Consider the following 19,978-nt stretch of genomic DNA (forward strand, 5'->3'; position numbering starts at 1 on the left):
CAGCTGTTTTTGGGACAGATACCATTTTGACATTTTTGCCATACTATAGCCTTGCCTTTTTGGTTATTTTGACTTTTTTCTCCATACTGTAGTATTACATTTTCTATGGCTTTTTTGACATGCTATATTATAAATTTTGGGCTTTTTTTCCAACATGGTATACTATGAAGTGTCTCTTGAAGCTATAATATTTTGTCTTGTCTTGTCTGGTCTTATTTAAACACTCACCAGATTCTCAGAAAGACGAATTTCGAACACCCAAGGATGGTTGAAAAGGTTAAAACTGCTCGAGGCAGGCTTTATTCAAAGACAAAAATGTCACACACGGAAATCAAAAACAACGGTTACCTCAGTCCCTTTTACAGGAGCTACATATACTGTCAAACACATGGTTAAGATAAAGCAGAATCACACTCGCAAAGAAAAACATGCACACAATGGTCTGCTGTTCTTTATCTGGAGGTCCGTTGCATCATCACTCTCTCCACTCTCCGTCTTTACGCAGTGGCTGGCTTTGGGGTGGGTTGTTTAAGGAGAAGCTTCCCCTTCTGCTCTGGGTATCATGTTCGTGTAGATACTTCCACCTCCTCCTGGGGCGACATGTTTGGATAGAAGCTTCCTTCTCCAGCTGCAGGGGAGTTTCCACCCTTCCTCAGGTTGTTTCCAGTCATTGTTTGGTCAGACGGCTGCTGATGCTCAAAAGCCACGGTGCTGCCGTTTGCATGTTCATGAAGAGGTTCTTTTCCTTCAGGGAGAATGAACAGTTTGCGTTAGGATCTGAGTGTGAGTTTCCATCCATGGTCGATCGCCCAACAATGACATTTTTGGCCTTTCTTGTACATTCTTCTGTACTATGAGGTGTCTCTACAAGCTATAATACGTGGTTTTCAGCCATTTTTGACATGACAAAATTTGAAATTTTGTGAAACAACATACTGTTGTTTTCTGCTTTTTTGTCAACATGCTGAATCATGGTGTTTTTGTCCATTTTTGCAACTTTCTTTGCTATAGCGTGTCTCAGCACATCATTTTATACTATTTCTAGGTGTTTTTAGCTGTTTTTGGGACAGGTCATATTTTGACATTTTTGCCATACTATAGCCTTGCCTTCTTTGGTCATTTTGTCAACATGCTGAATCATGGTGTTTTTGTCCATTTTTGCAACTTTCTTTGTTATGGCGTGTCTTAGTACGTAGTTTTATACTGTTTCGAGGTGTTTTCAGCTCTTTTTGGGAGAGGTCATATTTCGACATTTCGCCATACTATAGCCTTGCCTTTTTTGGTCATTTTGTCAACATGCTAAATCATGGTGTTTTTGTCCATTTTTGCAACTTTCTTTGTTATGGCGTGTCTCAGCACATCATTTTATACTATTTCTAGGTGTTTTTAGGTGTTTTTGGGACAGGTCATATTTTGACATTTTTGCCATACTATAGCCTTGCCTTCTTTGGTCATTCTGTCAACATGCTAATTCATGGTGTTTTTGTCCATTTTTGCAACTTTTAATGCTAGAGTGTGTCTCAGCAAGCTTTTTTATGCTGTTTTGACGTGTTTTCAGATGTTTTTGGGAAAGGTTATATTTTGACATATTTGCCATACTATAGCCTTGCCTTTTTTGGTCATTTTGTCAACCTGCTAAATAATAGTGTTTTTGTCCGTTTTTGCAATTTTCTTTGCTATGGCGTGTTTCAACATGTCATTTTATACTATTTTGAGGTGTTTTCAGGTGTTTTTGGGACAGGTCATATTTTGACATTTTTGCCTTACTATAGCCTTGCCTTTTTTGGTCATTTTGTCAACATGCTAAATCATGGTGTTTTTGTCCATTTTTGCAACTTTCTTTGTTATGGCGTGTCTCAGCACATCATTTTATACTATTTCTAGGTGTTTTCAGGTGTTTTTGGGACAGGTCATATTTTGACATTTTTGCCATACTATAGCCTTGCCTTTTTTGGTCATTTTGTCAACATGCTAAATCATGGTGTTTTTGTCCATTTTTGCAATTTTTAATGCTATGGTGTGTCTCAGCAAGCTTTTTTATGCTGTTTTGAGGTGTTTTCAGATGTTTTTGGGAAAGGTCATATTTTGACATTTTTGCCATACTATAGCCTTGCCTTTTTGGTCATTTTGTCAACATGCTAAATCATGGTGTTTTTGTCCGTTTTGCAACTTTCTTTGCTATGGCGTGTTTCAACATGTCATTTTATACTATTTTGAGGTGTTTTCAGGTGTTTTTGGGACAGGTCATATTTTGACATTTTTGCCTTACTATAGCCTTGCCTTTTTGGTCTTTTTTTCAACATGCTAAATCATGGTGTTTTTGTCCATTTTTGCAACTTTCTTTGCTATGGCGTGTCTCAGCACATCATTTTATACTATTTCTAGGTGTTTTTAGGTGTTTTTGGGAGAGGTCATATTTTGACATTTTTGCCTTACTATAGCCTTGCCTTTTTTGGTCATTTTGTCAACATGCTAAATCATGGTGTTTTTGTCCATTTTTGCAATTTTTAATGCTATGGTGTGTCTCAGCAAGCTTTTTTATGCTGTTTTGACGTGTTTTCAGATGTTTTTGGGAAAGGTCATATTTTGACATTTTTGCCATACTATAGCCTTGCTTTTTTTGGTCATTTTGTCAACATGCTAAATCATGGTGTTTTTGTCCGTTTTGCAACTTTCTTTGCTATGGCGTGTTTCAACATGTCATTTTATACTATTTTGAGGTGTTTTCAGCTGTTTTTGGGACAGGTCATATTTTGACATTTTTGCCATACTATAGCCTTGCCTTTTTTGGTCATTTTGTCAACATGCTAGATCATGGTGTTTTTGTCCATTTTTGCAACTTTCTTTGCTATAGCGTGTCTCAGCACATCATTTTATACTGTTTTGAGGTGTTTTTAGCTGTTTTTGGGACAGGTCATATTTTGACATTTTTGCCATACTATAGCCTTGCCTTTTTTGGTCATTTTGTCAACATGCTAAATCATGGTGTTTTTGTCCATTTTTACAACTTTCTTTGCTATGGCGTGTCTTAGTACGTAGTTTTATACTGTTTCGAGGTGTTTTCAGCTCTTTTTGGGAGAGGTCATATTTCGACATTTCGCCATACTATAGCCTTGCCTTCTTTGGTCATTCTGTCAACATGCTAATTCATGGTGTTTTTGTCCATTTTTGCAACTTTTAATGCTAGGGTGTGTCTCAGCAAGCTTTTTTATGCTGTTTTGACGTGTTTTCAGATGGTTTTGGGAAAGGTCATATTTTGACATTTTTGCCATACTATAGCCTTGCTTTTTTTGGTCATTTTGTCAACATGCTAAATCATGGTGTTTTTGTCCGTTTTTGCAACTTTCTTTGCTATGGCGTGTTTCAACATGTCATTTTATACTATTTTGAGGTGTTTTCAGGTGTTTTTGGGACAGGTCATATTTTGACATTTTTGCCTTACTATAGCCTTGCCTTTTTTGGTCATTTTGTCAACATGCTAAATCATGGTGTTTTTGTCCATTTTTGCAACTTTCTTTGTTATGGCGTGTCTCAGCACATCATTTTATACTATTTCTAGGTGTTTTCAGGTGTTTTTGGGACAGGTCATATTTTGACATTTTTGCCATACTATAGCCTTGCCTTTTTTGGTCATTTTGTCAACATGCTAAATCATGGTGTTTTTGTCCATTTTTGCAATTTTTAATGCTATGGTGTGTCTCAGCAAGCTTTTTTATGCTGTTTTGACGTGTTTTCAGATGTTTTTGGGAAAGGTCATATTTTGACATTTTTGCCATACTATAGCCTTGCTTTTTTTGGTCATTTTGTCAACATGCTAAATCATGGTGTTTTTGTCCGTTTTTGCAACTTTCTTTGCTATGGCGTGTTTCAACATGTCATTTTATACTATTTTGAGGTGTTTTCAGCTGTTTTTGGGACAGGTCATATTTTGACATTTTTGCCATACTATAGCCTTGCCTTTTTTGGTCATTTTGTCAACATGCTAGATCATGGTGTTTTTGTCCATTTTTGCAACTGTCTTTGCTATAGCGTGTCTCAGCACATCATTTTATACTGTTTTGAGGTGTTTTTAGCTGTTTTTGGGACAGGTCATATTTTGACATTTTTGCCATACTATAGCCTTGCCTTTTTTGGTCATTTTGTCAACATGCTAAATCATGGTGTTTTTGTCCATTTTTGCAACTTTCTTTGCTATGGCGTGTCTTAGTACGTAGTTTTATACTGTTTCGAGGTGTTTTCAGCTCTTTTTGGGAGAGGTCATATTTCGACATTTCGCCATACTATAGCCTTGCCTTTTTTGGTCATTTTGTCAACATGCTAAATCATGGTGTTTTTGTCCATTTTTGCAATTTTTAATGCTAGGGTGTGTCTCAGCAAGCTTTTTTATGCTGTTTTGACGTGTTTTCAGATGGTTTTGGGAAAGGTCATATTTTGACATTTTTGCCATACTATAGCCTTGCCTTTTTTGGTCATTTTGTCAACATGCTAAATCATGGTGTTTTTGTCCGTTTTTGCAACTTTCTTTGCTATGGCGTGTTTCAACATGTCATTTTATACTATTTTGAGGTGTTTTCAGGTGTTTTTGGGACAGGTCATATTTTGACATTTTTGCCTTACTATAGCCTTGCCTTTTTTGGTCATTTTGTCAACATGCTAAATCATGGTGTTTTTGTCCGTTTTTGCAACTTTCTTTGCTATAGCGTGTCTCAGCATGTCATTTTATACTATTTTGACGTGTTTTCAGGTGTTTTTGGGACAGGTCATATTTTGACATTTTTGCCTTACTATAGCCTTGCCTTTTTTGGTCATTTTGTCAACATGCTAAATCATGGTGTTTTTGTCCATTTTTGCAACTGTCTTTGCTATAGCGTGTCTCAGCACATCATTTTATACTATTTCTAGGTGTTTTTAGGTGTTTTTGGGACAGGTCATATTTTGACATTTTTGCCATACTATAGCCTTGCCTTTTTTGGTCATTTTGTCAACATGCTAAATCATGGTGTTTTTGTCCATTTTTGCAATTTTTAATGCTATGGTGTGTCTCAGCAAGCTTTTTTATGCTGTTTTGACGTGTTTTCAGATGTTTTTGGGAAAGGTCATATTTTGACATTTTTGCCATACTATAGCCTTGCCTTTTTTGGTCATTTTGTCAACATGCTAAATCATGGTGTTTTTGTCCATTTTTACAACTTTCTTTGCTATGGTGTGTCTTAGTACGTAGTTTTATACTGTTTCGAGGTGTTTTCAGCTCTTTTTGGGAGAGGTCATATTTTGACATTTTTGCCATACTATAGCCTTGCCTTTTTTGGTCATTTTGTCAACATGCTAAATCATGGTGTTTTTGTCCATTTTTGCAACTTTCTTTGCTATAGCGTGTCTCAGCATGTCATTTTATACTATTTTGAAGTGTTTTCAGCTGTTTTTGGGACAGGTCATATTTTGACATTTTTGCCTTACTATAGCCTTGCCTTTTTTGGTCATTTTGTCAACATGCTAAATCATGGTGTTTTTGTCCGTTTTTGCAACTTTCTTTGCTATGGTGTGTCTTAGCAAGCTTTTTTATGCTGTTTTGACGTGTTTTCAGATGTTTTTGGGACAGGTCACATTTTGACATTTTTGCCATACTATAGCCTTGCCTTTTTTGGTCATTTTGTCAACATGCTAAATCATGGTGTTTTTGTCCGTTTTTGCAACTTTCTTTGCTATGGCGTGTTTCAACATGTCATTTTATACTATTTTGAGGTGTTATAAGGTGTTTTTGGGACAGGTCATATTTTGACATTTTTGCCTTACTATAGCCTTGCCTTTTTGGTCATTTTGTCAACATGCTAAATCATGGTGTTTTTGTCCGTTTTTGCAACTTTCTTTGCTATGGTGTGTCTTAGCAAGCTTTTTTATGCTGTTTTGACGTGTTTTCAGATGTTTTTGGGACAGGTCACATTTTGACATTTTTGCCATACTATAGCCTTGCCTTTTTTGGTCATTTTGTCAACATGCTAAATCATGGTGTTTTTGTCCATTTTTGCAACTGTCTTTGCTATAGCGTGTCTCAGCACATCATTTTATACTGTTTTGAGGTGTTTTTAGCTGTTTTTGGGACAGGTCATATTTTGACATTTTTGCCATACTATAGCCTTGCCTTTTTTGGTCATTTTGTCAACATGCTGAATCATGGTGTTTTTGTCCGTTTTTGCAACTTTCTTTGCTATAGCGTGTCTCAGCATGTCATTTTATACTATTTTGACGTGTTTTCAGATGTTTTTGGGAAAGGTCATATTTTGACATTTTTGCCATACTATAGCCTTGCTTTTTTTGGTCATTTTGTCAACATGCTAAATCATGGTGTTTTTGTCCGTTTTTGCAACTTTCTTTGCTATGGCGTGTTTCAACATGTCATTTTATACTATTTTGAGGTGTTTTCAGGTGTTTTGGGACAGGTCATATTTTGACATTTTTGCCTTACTATAGCCTTGCCTTTTTGGTCATTTTGTCAACATGCTAAATCATGGTGTTTTTGTCCATTTTGCAACTTTCTTTGCTATGGTGTGTCTTAGCAAGCTTTTTTATGCTGTTTTGACGTGTTTTCAGATGTTTTTGGGACAGGTCATATTTTGACATTTTTGCCATACTATAGCCTTGCCTTTTTTGGTCATTTTGTCAACATGCTAAATCATGGTGTTTTTGTCCATTTTTGCAACTGTCTTTGCTATAGCGTGTCTCAGCACATCATTTTATACTGTTTTGAGGTGTTTTTAGCTGTTTTTGGGACAGGTCATATTTTGACATTTTTGCCATACTATAGCCTTGCCTTTTTTGGTCATTTTGTCAACATGCTGAATCATGGTGTTTTTGTCCGTTTTTGCAACTTTCTTTGCTATAGCGTGTCTCAGCATGTCATTTTATACTATTTTGACGTGTTTTCAGATGTTTTTGGGAAAGGTCATATTTTGACATTTTTGCCATACTATAGCCTTGCTTTTTTTGGTCATTTTGTCAACATGCTAAATCATGGTGTTTTTGTCCTGTTTTGCAACTTTCTTTGCTATGGCGTGTTTCAACATGTCATTTTATACTATTTTGAGGTGTTTTCAGGTGTTTTTGGGACAGGTCATATTTTGACATTTTTGCCTTACTATAGCCTTGCCTTTTTGGTCCTTTTGTCAACATGCTAAATCATGGTGTTTTTGTCCGTTTTTGCAACTTTCTTTGCTATAGCGTGTCTCAGCATGTCATTTTATACTATTTTGAGGTGTTTTCAGGTGTTTTTGGGACAGGTCATATTTTGACATTTTTGCCTTACTATAGCCTTGCCTTTTTTGGTCATTTTGTCAACATGCTAAATCATGGTGTTTTTGTCCATTTTTGCAATTTTTAATGCTATGGTGTGTCTCAGCAAGCTTTTTTATGCTGTTTTGACGTGTTTTCAGATGTTTCTGGGAAAGGTCATATTTTGACATTTTTGCCATACTATAGCCTTGCTTTTTTTGGTCATTTTGTCAACATGCTAAATCATGGTGTTTTTGTCCGTTTTTGCAACTTTCTTTGCGATGGCGTGTTTCAACATGTCATTTTATACTATTTTGAGGTGTTTTCAGATGTTTTTGGGACAGGTCATATTTTGATATTTTTAGCCATAATATGACTTTGCCTTTTTGGTCATTTTGTCAACATGCTGAATCATGGTGTTTTGTCCGTTTTGCAACTTTCTTTGCTATAGCGTGTCTCAGTATGTCATTTTATACTATTTTGAGGTGTTTTCAGCTGTTTTTGGGACAGGTCATATTTTGACATTTTGCCTTACTATAGCCTTGCCTTTTTTGGTCATTTTGTCAACATGCTAAATCATGGTGTTTTTGTCCGTTTTTGCAACTTTCTTTGCTATGGCGTGTTTCAACATGTCATTTTATACTATTTTGAGGTGTTTTCAGGTGTTTTTGGGACAGGTCATATTTTGACATTTTTGCCATACTATAGCCTTGCCTTTTTTGGTCATTTTGTCAACATGCTAAATCATGGTGTTTTTGTCCATTTTTGCAATTTTTAATGCTATGGTGTGTCTCAGCAAGCTTTTTTATGCTGTTTTGACGTGCTTTCAGATGTTTTTGGGAAAGGTCATATTTTGACATTTTTGCCATACTATAGCCTTGCTTTTTTTGGTCATTTTGTCAACATGCTAAATCATGGTGTTTTTGTCCGTTTTTGCAACTTTCTTTGCTATGGCGTGTTTCAACATGTCATTTTATACTATTTTGAGGTGTTTTCAGCTGTTTTTGGGACAGGTCATATTTTGACATTTTTGCGATACTATAGCCTTGCCTTTTTGGTCATTTTGTCAACATGCTAAATCATGGTGTTTTTGTCCATTTTTGCAACTGTCTTTGCTATAGCGTATCTCAGCACATCATTTTATACTGTTTTGAGGTGTTTTTAGCTGTTTTTGGGACAGGTCATATTTTGACATTTTTGCCATACTATAGCCTTGCCTTTTTTGGTCATTTTGTCAACATGCTAAATCATGGTGTTTTTGTCCGTTTTTGCAACTTTCTTTGCTATGGCGTGTTTCAACATGTCATTTTATACTATTTTGAGGTGTTTTCAGGTGTTTTTGGGACAGGTCATATTTTGACATTTTTGCCTTACTATAGCCTTGCCTTTTTTGGTCATTTTGTCAACATGCTAAATCATGGTGTTTTTGTCCGTTTTTGCAACTTTCTTTGCTATGGTGTGTCTTAGCAAGCTTTTTTATGCTGTTTTGACGTGTTTTCAGATGTTTTTGGGACAGGTCACATTTTGACATTTTCGCCATACTATAGCCTTGCCTTTTTTGGTCATTTTGTCAACATGCTAAATCATGGTGTTTTTGTCCATTTTTGCAACTGTCTTTGCTATAGCGTGTCTCAGCACATCATTTTATACTGTTTTGAGGTGTTTTTAGCTGTTTTTGGGACAGGTCATATTTTGACATTTTTGCCATACTATAGCCTTGCCTTTTTGGTCATTTTGTCAACATGCTGAATCATGGTGTTTTGTCCGTTTTGCAACTTTCTTTGCTATAGCGTGTCTCAGCATGTCATTTTATACTATTTTGACGTGTTTTCAGATGTTTCTGGGAAAGGTCATATTTTGACATTTTTGCCATACTATAGCCTTGCTTTTTTTGGTCATTTTGTCAACATGCTAAATCATGGTGTTTTTGTCCATTTTTGCAATTTTTAATGCTATGGTGTGTCTCAGCAAGCTTTTTTATGCTGTTTTGACGTGTTTTCAGATGTTTCTGGGAAAGGTCATATTTTGACATTTTTGCCATACTATAGCCTTGCTTTTTTTGGTCATTTTGTCAACATGCTAAATCATGGTGTTTTTGTCCGTTTTTGCAACTTTCTTTGCGATGGCGTGTTTCAACATGTCATTTTATACTATTTTGAGGTGTTTTCAGCTGTTTTTGGGACAGGTCATATTTTGACATTTTTGCCATACTATAGCCTTGCCTTTTTTGGTCATTTTGTCAACATGCTGAATCATGGTGTTTTTGTCCGTTTTTGCAACTTTCTTTGCTATAGCGTGTCTCAGCATGTCATTTTATATTATTTTGACGTGTTTTCAGCTGTTTTTGGGACAGGTCATATTTTGACATTTTTGCCTTACTATAGCCTTGCCTTTTTTGGTCATTTTGTCAACATGCTAAATCATGGTGTTTTTGTCCGTTTTTGCAACTTTCTTTGCTATGGCGTGTTTCAACATGTCATTTTATACTATTTTGAGGTGTTTTCAGGTGTTTTTGGGACAGGTCATATTTTGACATTTTTGCCATACTATAGCCTTGCCTTTTTTGGTCATTTTGTCAACATGCTAAATCATGGTGTTTTTGTCCATTTTTGCAATTTTTAATGCTATGGTGTGTCTCAGCAAGCTTTTTTATGCTGTTTTGACGTGCTTTCAGATGTTTTTGGGAAAGGTCATATTTTGACGTTTTTGCCATACTATAGCCTTGCTTTTTTGGTCATTTTGTCAACATGCTAAATCATGTTGTTTTTGTCCGTTTTTGCAACTTTCTTTGCTATGGCGTGTCTCAACATGTCATTTTATACTATTTTGAGGTGTTTTCAGCTGTTTTTGGGACAGGTCATATTTTGACATTTTTGCGATACTATAGCCTTGCCTTTTTTGGTCATTTTGTCAACATGCTAAATCATGGTGTTTTTGTCCATTTTTGCAACTGTCTTTGCTATAGCGTGTCTCAGCACATCATTTTATACTGTTTTGAGGTGTTTTTAGCTGTTTTTGGGACAGGTCATATTTTGACATTTTTGCCATACTATAGCCTTGCCTTTTTTGGTCATTTTGTCAACATGCTAAATCATGGTGTTTTTGTCCATTTTTGCAACTTTCTTTGCTATAGCGTGTCTCAGCATGTCATTTTATACTATTTTGAAGTGTTTTCAGCTGTTTTTGGGACAGGTCATATTTTGACATTTTTGCCTTACTATAGCCTTGCCTTTTTTGGTCATTTTATCAACATGCTAAATCATGGTGTTTTTGTCCATTTTTGCAATTTTTAATGCTATGGTGTGTCTTAGCAAGCTTTTTATGCTGTTTTGATGTGTTTTCAGATGTTTTTGGGACAGGTCACATTTTGACATTTTGCCATACTATAGCCTTGCTTTTTTTGGTCATTTTGTCAACATGCTAAATCATGGTGTTTTTGTCCATTTTTGCAACTTTCTTTGCTATGGCGTGTTTCAACATGTCATTTTATACTATTTTGAGGTGTTTTCAGCTGTTTTTGGGACAGGTCATATTTTGACATCTTTGCCTTACTATAGCCTTGCCTTTTTTGGTCATTTTGTCAACATGCTAAATCATGGTGTTTTTGTCCATTTTTGCAACTTTCTTTGTTATGGCGTGTCTCAGCACATCATTTTATACTATTTTGAGGTGTTTTCAGGTGTTTTTGGGACAGGTCATATTTTGACATTTTTGCCATACTATAGCCTTGCCTTTTTTGGTCATTTTGTCAACATGCTAAATCATGGTGTTTTTGTCCATTTTTGCAATTTTTAATGCTAGGGTGTGTCTCAGCAAGCTTTTTTATGCTGTTTTGACGTGTTTTCAGATGTTTTTGGGAAAGGTTATATTTTGACATTTTTGCCATACTATAGCCTTGCTTTTTTTGGTCATTTTGTCAACATGCTAAATCATGGTGTTTTTGTCCGTTTTTGCAACTTTCTTTGCTATGGCGTGTTTCAACATGTCATTTTATACTATTTTGAGGTGTTTTCAGCTGTTTTTGGGACAGGTCATATTTTGACATTTTTGCCATACTATAGCCTTGCCTTTTTTGGTCATTTTGTCAACATGCTAGATCATGGTGTTTTTGTCCATTTTTGCAACTGTCTTTGCTATAGCGTGTCTCAGCACATCATTTTATACTGTTTTGAGGTGTTTTTAGCTGTTTTTGGGACAGGTCATATTTTGACATTTTTGCCTTACTATAGCTTTGCCTTTTTTGGTCATTTTGTCAACATGCTAAATCATGGTGTTTTTGTCCATTTTTGCAACTTTCTTTGCTATGGCGTGTCTTAGTACGTAGTTTTATACTGTTTCGAGGTGTTTTCAGCTCTTTTTGGGAGAGGTCATATTTCGACATTTTTGCCATACTATAGCCTTGCCTTCTTTGGTCATTTTGTCAACATGCTAGATCATGGTGTTTTTGTCCATTTTTGCAACTTTCTTTGCTATGGCGTGTCTCAACATGTCATTTTATACTATTTTGAGGCGTTTTCAGGTGTTTTTGGGACAGGTCATATTTTGACATTTTTGCCATACTATAGCCTTGCCTTTTAGGTCATTTTGTCAACATGCTAATTCATGGTGTTTTTGTCCATTTTTGCAACTTTTAATGCTAGGGTGTGTCTCAGCAAGCTTTTTTATGCTGTTTTGACGTGTTTTCAGGTGTTTTTGGGACAGGTCATATTTCGACATTTTTGCCATACTATAGCCTTGCCTTTTTCGTTCATTTTGTCAACATGCTGAATCATGGTGTTTTTGGCCATTTTTGCAACTTTCTTTGCTTTGGCGTGTCTCAGCACGTCGTTTTATTTTGTTCTGAGGTGTTTTCAGCTGTTTTTGGGACAGGTCACATTTTGACATTTTTGCCATACTATAGCCTTGCCTTTTTTGGTCATTTTGTCAACATGCTAAATCATGGTGTTTTTGTCCATTTTTACAACTTTCTTTGCTATGGCGTGTTTCGGCGAGCTATTTTCATGCTCTTTTGAGGTGTTTTAGCCTGTCTTTGGGACATACTAAATGTTTTTGGCCGTTTTTTCAAAAAACTATGCTTTGGCGTTGCTTTGTGTGCAGTTTTATGATGTTTTGAGGTGTTTTAAGCTGTTAAGCTTTAAAGCTGAGACATGTCACTTTTTGACATTTTTTGCCTTGCTGTAGCCCTGCTTTTTTGGTCATTTCTTCAACATGTTATATCACAGTGTTATTGGCCGTTTTTGCAACATAGTATTCTTTGGCCTGTCTTGGCATGCTGTTTCATGTTGTTTTGAGGTGTTTTCAGCTGTTTTTAGGACATGTCCATTTTGACATTGTCTGTAATTTTTTTCGACATGCTGTATTACGATGTTTTGGGAAGTTTGTTTTACATTCTCTACTATGACATGTCTTGACATGCTATTTCATGTGGTTTTCAGCTGTTGTTAGGACATGGCATATTTTGACATTTTTCGACATGCAACTTATTTCATCTTTTTCAACATGTTAAAATTTTAGATTTTTGACATACTATATGATGTCGTTTTTAGCAATGTCTGCATACTGACGTTATCCAGTCGGTTCTGGTTTTGCCGTCTTTGTCACTTGTCTCTGTGTGTTTTCAGCAGCACCAAAATGGTGCCCAAAAGTCATACTTTAGCACTGGGTCCAAAATCGTGTCACAATCTTTCTTTAGCATTGGGTCCAAATTGATCCAAACAAACTGTCGCATGTCAACCAAAATCACTCAAGAAAGTAAAACTATAGCATGTTGTCCAAAATTGCTCAAAAAGTCATATTATAGCATGTATAGCATGCGGGTTTTGGGTGCATGAAGTGTGCAGGTGTTAAACCATTAGAAAACAAATAACTAAACTAACACAAAAAAAACAAATTAAGCCACCTTGGATGCCTTGAAGGCTTCATCCCCTGGAGGGACAGTGAGAGCCATCTTGGAACTGGCCAAGTTTAGACTGATGAATCCCACGATGGCAAAGGGAGGAGCCAGTTAGGAAGGGAGAACCTGAAAGGAAAAAGTACAGGTATACCAAACAGGAACTGACAAGGGGCCCTGGGGCATCAAAGTAGTATATCGAACAAAATAGCCTGAAAAAGTCATTGTATAGTATGTGATCCAAAGTAATATTACAAAGTCGTGGTTTAGTATGTCATCTAAAATCACATAAAAAAAGTCATACTATAGTATATCATCCAAAATAGCATAATAGTCACACGAAAGTATGTCAACAAAAATAGCATGAAAAAGTCAAAGTATAGTCACCCAAAATAACATTAAAACATCATGGTATAACATGTCACCAAAAACAGATTCAAAATGTGCTAGTATTGAAAAATTGATTAGATTAGATTACATCATATAGTATTTCACAGAAATGTGTCTTAAGTAAAAATAGTCAAGTCTGGGTGACAAAGAAAGGCTCATCTTTGTTGTAATGTTATTTTAAAGGCGCAGAAAACACATTTGCAATAAAAGGTGTAGTTTTTTATAAAAACAGTGTTATAGGCGGCGTTATTTATCAAAATGCATTGATTTTAATCGGGAACTTTTTTGCTTCTCTATAAGGACCACGTGGCCGTGGCAGGTGTCGGTCTGGCTTCAGTCTCAAGAACAAGATGACAGTCCTCTTTGTAGTGGGACTCTGATCAGCCCCTGCTGGGTCCTGACGTCCGCATATTGTGTCAGCAGGTAAACTCTACGCTGAGCTTTAAATCAGCTTCTAACAAATGTAATTAAGTGTAACTTAAAGACGTATATTTCTGCTGTAACCCTCCACCCCTGCAGGTTTGGCAGCGACCCATCCAGGTACATGGTGCGTGTCGGGGCTTCAGAGCAGACTCTGACCCCAGAGCAGGTTGTGGTTCACAGGAAGTTCAAGGGTCAGAGTGGAGGTCACGATCTGGCTTTGCTGAAGCTACCCAGCACCAAGGGTCACTGCCTGACCTTTGACCCAAACACCAACGCAGCATGCCTTCCTACTGCAGACACGTCATCTGGGGGGAATACTCCATCCTCTTGTGTTGTCATGGTTACTACAGGCTGGACAGGGCCAGGTATGTGTTTTTGGATCGAGTGAACCACGTCTGTGTCCGAAATCATTCGCTACTCCCTACCTCTCTACTTACTACATCGAAAGTACTCCATAAAGAAGTATTAGGGAGCTCATCTGCAACATGAAAAACTACGACGGAGGACTAGGGCAATGTGAAAGAAAAAAATGTTAGATTCTGAGATAAAAGTCATGATATTATGAGGAAAAATGTCCTAATATTACGAGACTCAAATTATTTAAGTCCTGCATTGAAAATGTTACTTAAGCAAAAATAAGAAAGTAAATTTAAGAAAGTATATTCAGGGATATGAAAAGTATTAAAAGTACCCATTGCATAAAAATACAGAACATGCCAAAAACTGTTAAAAAAGTGGTTTAAAATGTTTCATAACTAAATTCATAACAAAACGTTTTATTTTGTAAACTTAGGCAAAAATCTTAATTCGCAAAGTAACAAAAGCATTAAGATTAATGTAGTGAAGGAAAAAGTACAATATTTCCCTCTAAAATGTAAAAGTGTTAGGTGACACGAAAAGAAAGTACTCAATTAAAGTGCAAGTACGTCGAATTTGTACTTAAGTACTGTACTTTAGTAGTAACATTCCACCACTGTTTTAGAATAATAAAAGTTAATATCAAGCAACAAGACTACGAGTCAATAGTCATGTGCAATATAGTCAATCAATTGTCGTGGATTTACTAATCAATCAGTAAACGTTACATACCTTCTTTGATCATCTCATCCATCCTCTCTCCTAGACTCGGTCCTTGCATCCTGGGTCCCTCTGATGTCGTCATGGCAATGTAAGAAGCGCTACGGCGACAGCTTCTCCAGCCACGGCACCCTGTGCGCCGGCAGTCCTCCAGACACCAGCCTCCTCCATGGCGACAGTTGTCAGGGCAACTCTGGAGGTGGGCTCGTGTGTCAGGGGGAGCAGGGTCGATGGGTCATAACCGGGGTCGTTGCCGGGGGTTACGGCTGCGCTGACCCCTCCTCTCCAGCGCTCTACACTCGTGTCAGCCGCTTCAAGAGCTGGATTGAGGAGGTCATCAACACGCAAGCACACACACAAGAAGATCTGACACACGTTGACAATGACCTAACACACACGCACGAGGAGCCCACAAACGGCAAGAGCGAGTACTTCCACGTGCACGCGCAGCACACACACAATCAGCAGGAAACAAATGAAATCAACGATGTTAAACACACACACGCCCATCACTCACACACCACTCAGCACGGTAACACACACACTAAAAACACACATACCCACCGTGTAGGGGATGACGACACAAACACACAAATCCAGGTCTGATCAAGGCCGCGCCATTGGCTTACCATCTGTGCCATGTGACCGCCTGAGGAGGAGGAAGGAGAGTTAAAGGAAGACGAAAGTTAAAGACAAGAGAGATGCTCCTAACTTAGGTCTGTACAAACGGCCGTCTCTGTGCTCATTTCAAATCTGAACTCAGTGTTGTGTTTGCGGTTGCTAATCGTCGGACGAGTACGGCGCTGTGGGCCGACCTCCCCGAGCTGCCGGGAGTGTGTGGGTGATTTGTGGTGCTTTACGTGTCAGTTACAGCCTGTTGAGGGGCAGGGCGATGACCGGTGGGGATCGGCAGCGTTTAGGTTGAGCCCGGCATGCTGATCGGGACCTTTTCACTGAAACTGAAAATCAAAAAAATCAGCATGGCATGTATTTTAAGGACAATAGTGTTTAAAATATTCTGGGGATATTTCTGAGACGGTCACACAAGAATCTATGCTAAAATTCACCTATTAATGTGCGTCCTCTGTGTGTTTAGTGACAGAAACGAACAAACTAACTACCAGAACATGTAGAATAAAGGCTGACTGTATCTCATATTCGTCCCTGTAATATTATCTAAGATTAAACCCAAAACTCCTGCATCAGATGTGGGCGCTTTTTCCTACAGGGCTCGTCTCTTCAGGCTGTTGTCTTATACCTTTACTGGTCAAAGTGCTGTTTAGACCCATGACTAAGCTATTAAACTCAGACCGTACCAGTGATTTTTCATGTTTTACTGTATTTATTCCAATAATGTACGTTTTATACTGCTCACCATCTTAAATCCCAAAGTCGATTCAAATAGTTAAACTTTGGTACCTGCAACTTTAAAGCATCTCACTCAGTCTGAATGTGATGGGTACCATTTTCTAATTTGGCAAAAAAAAAATTGAAGTGTTTTTCAATGGTTATTAAATTGAATAGATCAGTTAGGAGCGTTTAATAACTTTTGTGTTGCCAGATTTATAATCACAGATGATTTACTCACTTTAATGAGCTGTTGGTATATTGGTTTACACCTGAGAAAATTGGCCAGATTTCTTTAAAAGGTACGAGAGAAAGAAGGCAATGAGCAACTTAACAAGAAACAGCAAAAATATTAGCAAAAGTTTTTCAAATTAAGCTAGAAAAAAGGAAAATGGCCATAACAAAATACAGAAATATGTATATTTAATTTAAAAAATATGTAACATAATTTTAATTATATAAGATTAATAAATAACATTTTCTGGACATTTTACCCTTATTTTTTGATAGTATCATAAAATCTCCTTCAGCTAATTTTCAGATCATTTTCTGTAATTTTTTTTTTTGTTTTTTGTTTTATTTGTCAGACATTTCTTGCCAAGTTGCCCATTGCTTTTTTCCCCTATGTTTTCAAAATAAATCAAACCAATTTTCTCAGTTTTCAGAGGTGTAGATGCTGGTGAAAGACATATGAACACAGCGCAGGAAAACTGATGTCAATCCAGATGTTAGTTAAGACTCTTATTATTTACTCAACATTTTTAACGGCAGGTTAGATATTAAAAGGCAGAGCTAAAATAATGGCAATACTAAAAAAATAGTGCTAAAATAATGGTAATAAAAAAACTGTGGTAGAAAACTTACCAGGGCTGGCATGATTTCACTTTATGATGCGCGTGGCCAAAAGACTTTACAGAAACAATATTGATGCAACAATTTAATAGTTGTTGGATTATTTACATGATATTATCATACATGTATTATAAACATGATATGAGTATTTGATTTTTAAATATCATTATGTAAAGATACTTCTATCATGAGCTACTGGTTTTAAAGTAAGGTTTTGGACTCTGAAATATCTCACTTACTGTTTAGCCGTAGCAAATAAAATGTTAGTAACGAATTTTGGAGGCAGCAATAGACACTGACTATTTCTGAATCGTAAACCAGAAGTTGTTAAAAGGTTACAACTGAGCTTCAAAGCAAGGATGTCTGGTAACACTTTATTTGAAGAGCTGAGTTTAGCTTCGATTTAAAAATTAAACTGTTTTTTTTTTTGTATGCAGATGTTTACAGAGTCTGTGAAAATACACTATATTTTCTCAAAATAATCTAGTTGAACTATTCACGAGCGAAGGTTGAGTGAATAGTTCGTAGTTTAACAAAATTATTCTGAATATACGTAGGTATGTTTATAAACTGTCGCATAGACTCTATAGATAATCTGCTCAACATCATCTAGAATAAAGCAAAACAGAATAAAGCTAAGCATCTAATTTTCAACTCACGAGTTACTGAAATGAACAAATACTGAAGACTACAGAATATCTGTCTGCAACTTTAAATAACGTGTCACAGAGCGTCTTATCAGAGTGGTAACTTTTGAAAACGACAATGTTGATGTCAGAGTCTGCAGTTATACTCACACAATGTTGATAGAAAGCCAAACATGGAAAATATTCCCTGACTTTCCAGGAAGCTGTATGTTTCCATTGATAGAATTGAAATTTGTGGATTTTTTTTTTTTGGGCTGCTTGGTTTTTTGTTTGTATTTTTTTTTGTTTTTTCTGTTTTTTTGGTGCTTATGTATTTGTAAAAAATATAAACAAAGTAGTAATGGGAAGAAAAATTTTATTGAGAGTAATTGGGAAAAAAATATTCAGTGAGAAACTTGGGGAATCATCACAATTAATGTTAAATCTGCATTTTTAATTTTTTTTTGTCCGATTCACATTATAGCTGAGAGGTACCATTCTTTCTCAGATCAATTAAACTGCATCACCTCACAACAATAATGGAGAAAATCCTCTTGCAGACAAAAAAAACCCCAAGAAACTCTTCAAAGTGATTTCCTGGAAAAAATATAAACAAAAAAACAGCAGTTATTATAAATGTACATAATCTGAAATAAAGGAGCTAAAACCAAAATCACTGGTATGGTCCTTTAAACTGTACAGGATAATTCTCTCCTTTCAAAGCCATTGGAAGCTGACTGTTTTGTACCGATTGCAGCAGATGGCTGTAGATGGATCGATAGACGGATAGATAGCTACTCTCCCTGAGATTAGATAGTTTGTGTAACTGCGTTCATTCTTGACTGAATTAGATAGCCGAACTCTCGAAGTTTAAATGTTGTCTGTTCTGTTGTTCTCTGAGCAGATGTGCGATCTCACCAGAAGATGGCCACATTGCTCTATTTTCACGGGAGGCCGCCGCTCGTGGGATAACGTGGCCCCGGTGGTTCTTTTTATACTGTTGCTATACGTGTACGGACTTGACTTGTGCTTTGATGTACTGTGAACCATTGTGTCGTGAAAGCATCTTGTAACCTGCAACTGCTGTTTCTCCAACATGGACTGTTGTTATAATCCTGTACATAAACTATCACTGCTCCTCCCCTGAGATTTGATGTTTTACCATGCAGATCTTTGTAGGTTAATGTAAATACTGTGTGTCTGTGGCTGGACGGCGACGGAGCAGCAGGAAGTGTTGAAGGCCTACTTTATCTGTGTTAACCCCGTCCGCTGTTCCTCAGTGTAATGTGCTGAATCATGGTTGAGTATTAAAACATTTACCTGGTGAGAACAAGCTGTCAGTGTTGGCGTGGCCTCTTTTTTCTATCTCGTTCAATGATAAGCAGTTTGATTTTAGCTTTGTTAACCCTTTGAAACCCTTTAAATGACTTCACTTTTCTTGTGCTGCTTTCAGACGCCTTTCACAGGTATTTAACCCTTTGACCCTGAGCAAAATTGGTAAGATTTCTATCAAAAACATGGAGAAAAAAAGGCAGTAAGCAACAACAAAAAATCCATTAATTGCAAGAAATTAGTAGATTTAAAGCTAGGGAAAAACTACATTTATACTTTGCATAATTATATATTTAACCCTTGATTCCTTGGAAAGCATAGGAAGAGGACCATGAGCAACGAAAGAAGTAATGAAATTACCCAAAAATCATCAAATAAAAAGCAAAATTATTTAAAAAAAGAAAAAAGAAAAATACTTGTCTTGGTTGATGGTTAAAAAAATAATAATTTTGTAACATAATTTTCAATTTAAGTATGATAAGTACAATTTACCCTAGCTTCTTTCTTTTTTTTATCCTAGATGTTTTTCACTAGTTTTTTAAAATTTATTTTCTAATCTAATTCTTTCTTATAATTTGTGGAAAATCATTTGTTGCTCGCTGCCTTTTTTCCAATGCTTTTGAAAGAAATCACACCAATTGGCTCAGGGCGCAAAGGGTTAATTACATGTGAAAGGCATCGGAAAGCAGCACAAGAAAAGTGATGTCACTCCAGGTTTCAAAGGATTAAAATTATATTACAATATTATAATTTTTGAAGCATTTTTCTTGGTCAT

At 36.5% G+C, this 19,978-nt stretch overlaps 1 protein-coding gene and 1 long non-coding RNA gene across 2 annotated transcripts in view; one reads left to right on the forward strand and one right to left on the reverse strand.

Annotated features, from left to right (window-relative positions):
* The window catches only part of LOC121966723 (neurotrypsin-like), an 84,034-nt gene extending 64,830 nt beyond the window's left edge, over positions 1–19,204 (forward strand). The window contains exons 14-16 of the mRNA XM_088069779.1: positions 13,847–13,969; positions 14,066–14,334; positions 15,093–19,204. Coding sequence (XP_087925905.1) covers positions 13,847–13,969; positions 14,066–14,334; positions 15,093–15,652 — 952 coding nt within the window. The 3' untranslated portion in view covers positions 15,653–19,204. The remainder of the gene's footprint in view (positions 1–13,846; positions 13,970–14,065; positions 14,335–15,092) is intronic.
* Positions 266–15,423, reverse strand: LOC148186308 (uncharacterized). Its single transcript, XR_015774935.1, has 3 exons — positions 15,059–15,423; positions 13,166–13,285; positions 266–745 (listed from the first exon to the last, which is right to left on the reverse strand). It is a non-coding gene; the product is annotated as an uncharacterized LOC148186308 (long non-coding RNA).
* Positions 19,205–19,978: the final 774 nt, after the last annotated feature.

The sequence above is a fragment of the Plectropomus leopardus genome, chromosome 19 (genome assembly GCF_026936395.1).
Source record: "Plectropomus leopardus strain MGB_pleo_1.0 chromosome 19, ASM2693639v1, whole genome shotgun sequence".
Lineage (NCBI taxonomy): Eukaryota > Metazoa > Chordata > Actinopteri > Perciformes > Serranidae > Plectropomus > Plectropomus leopardus.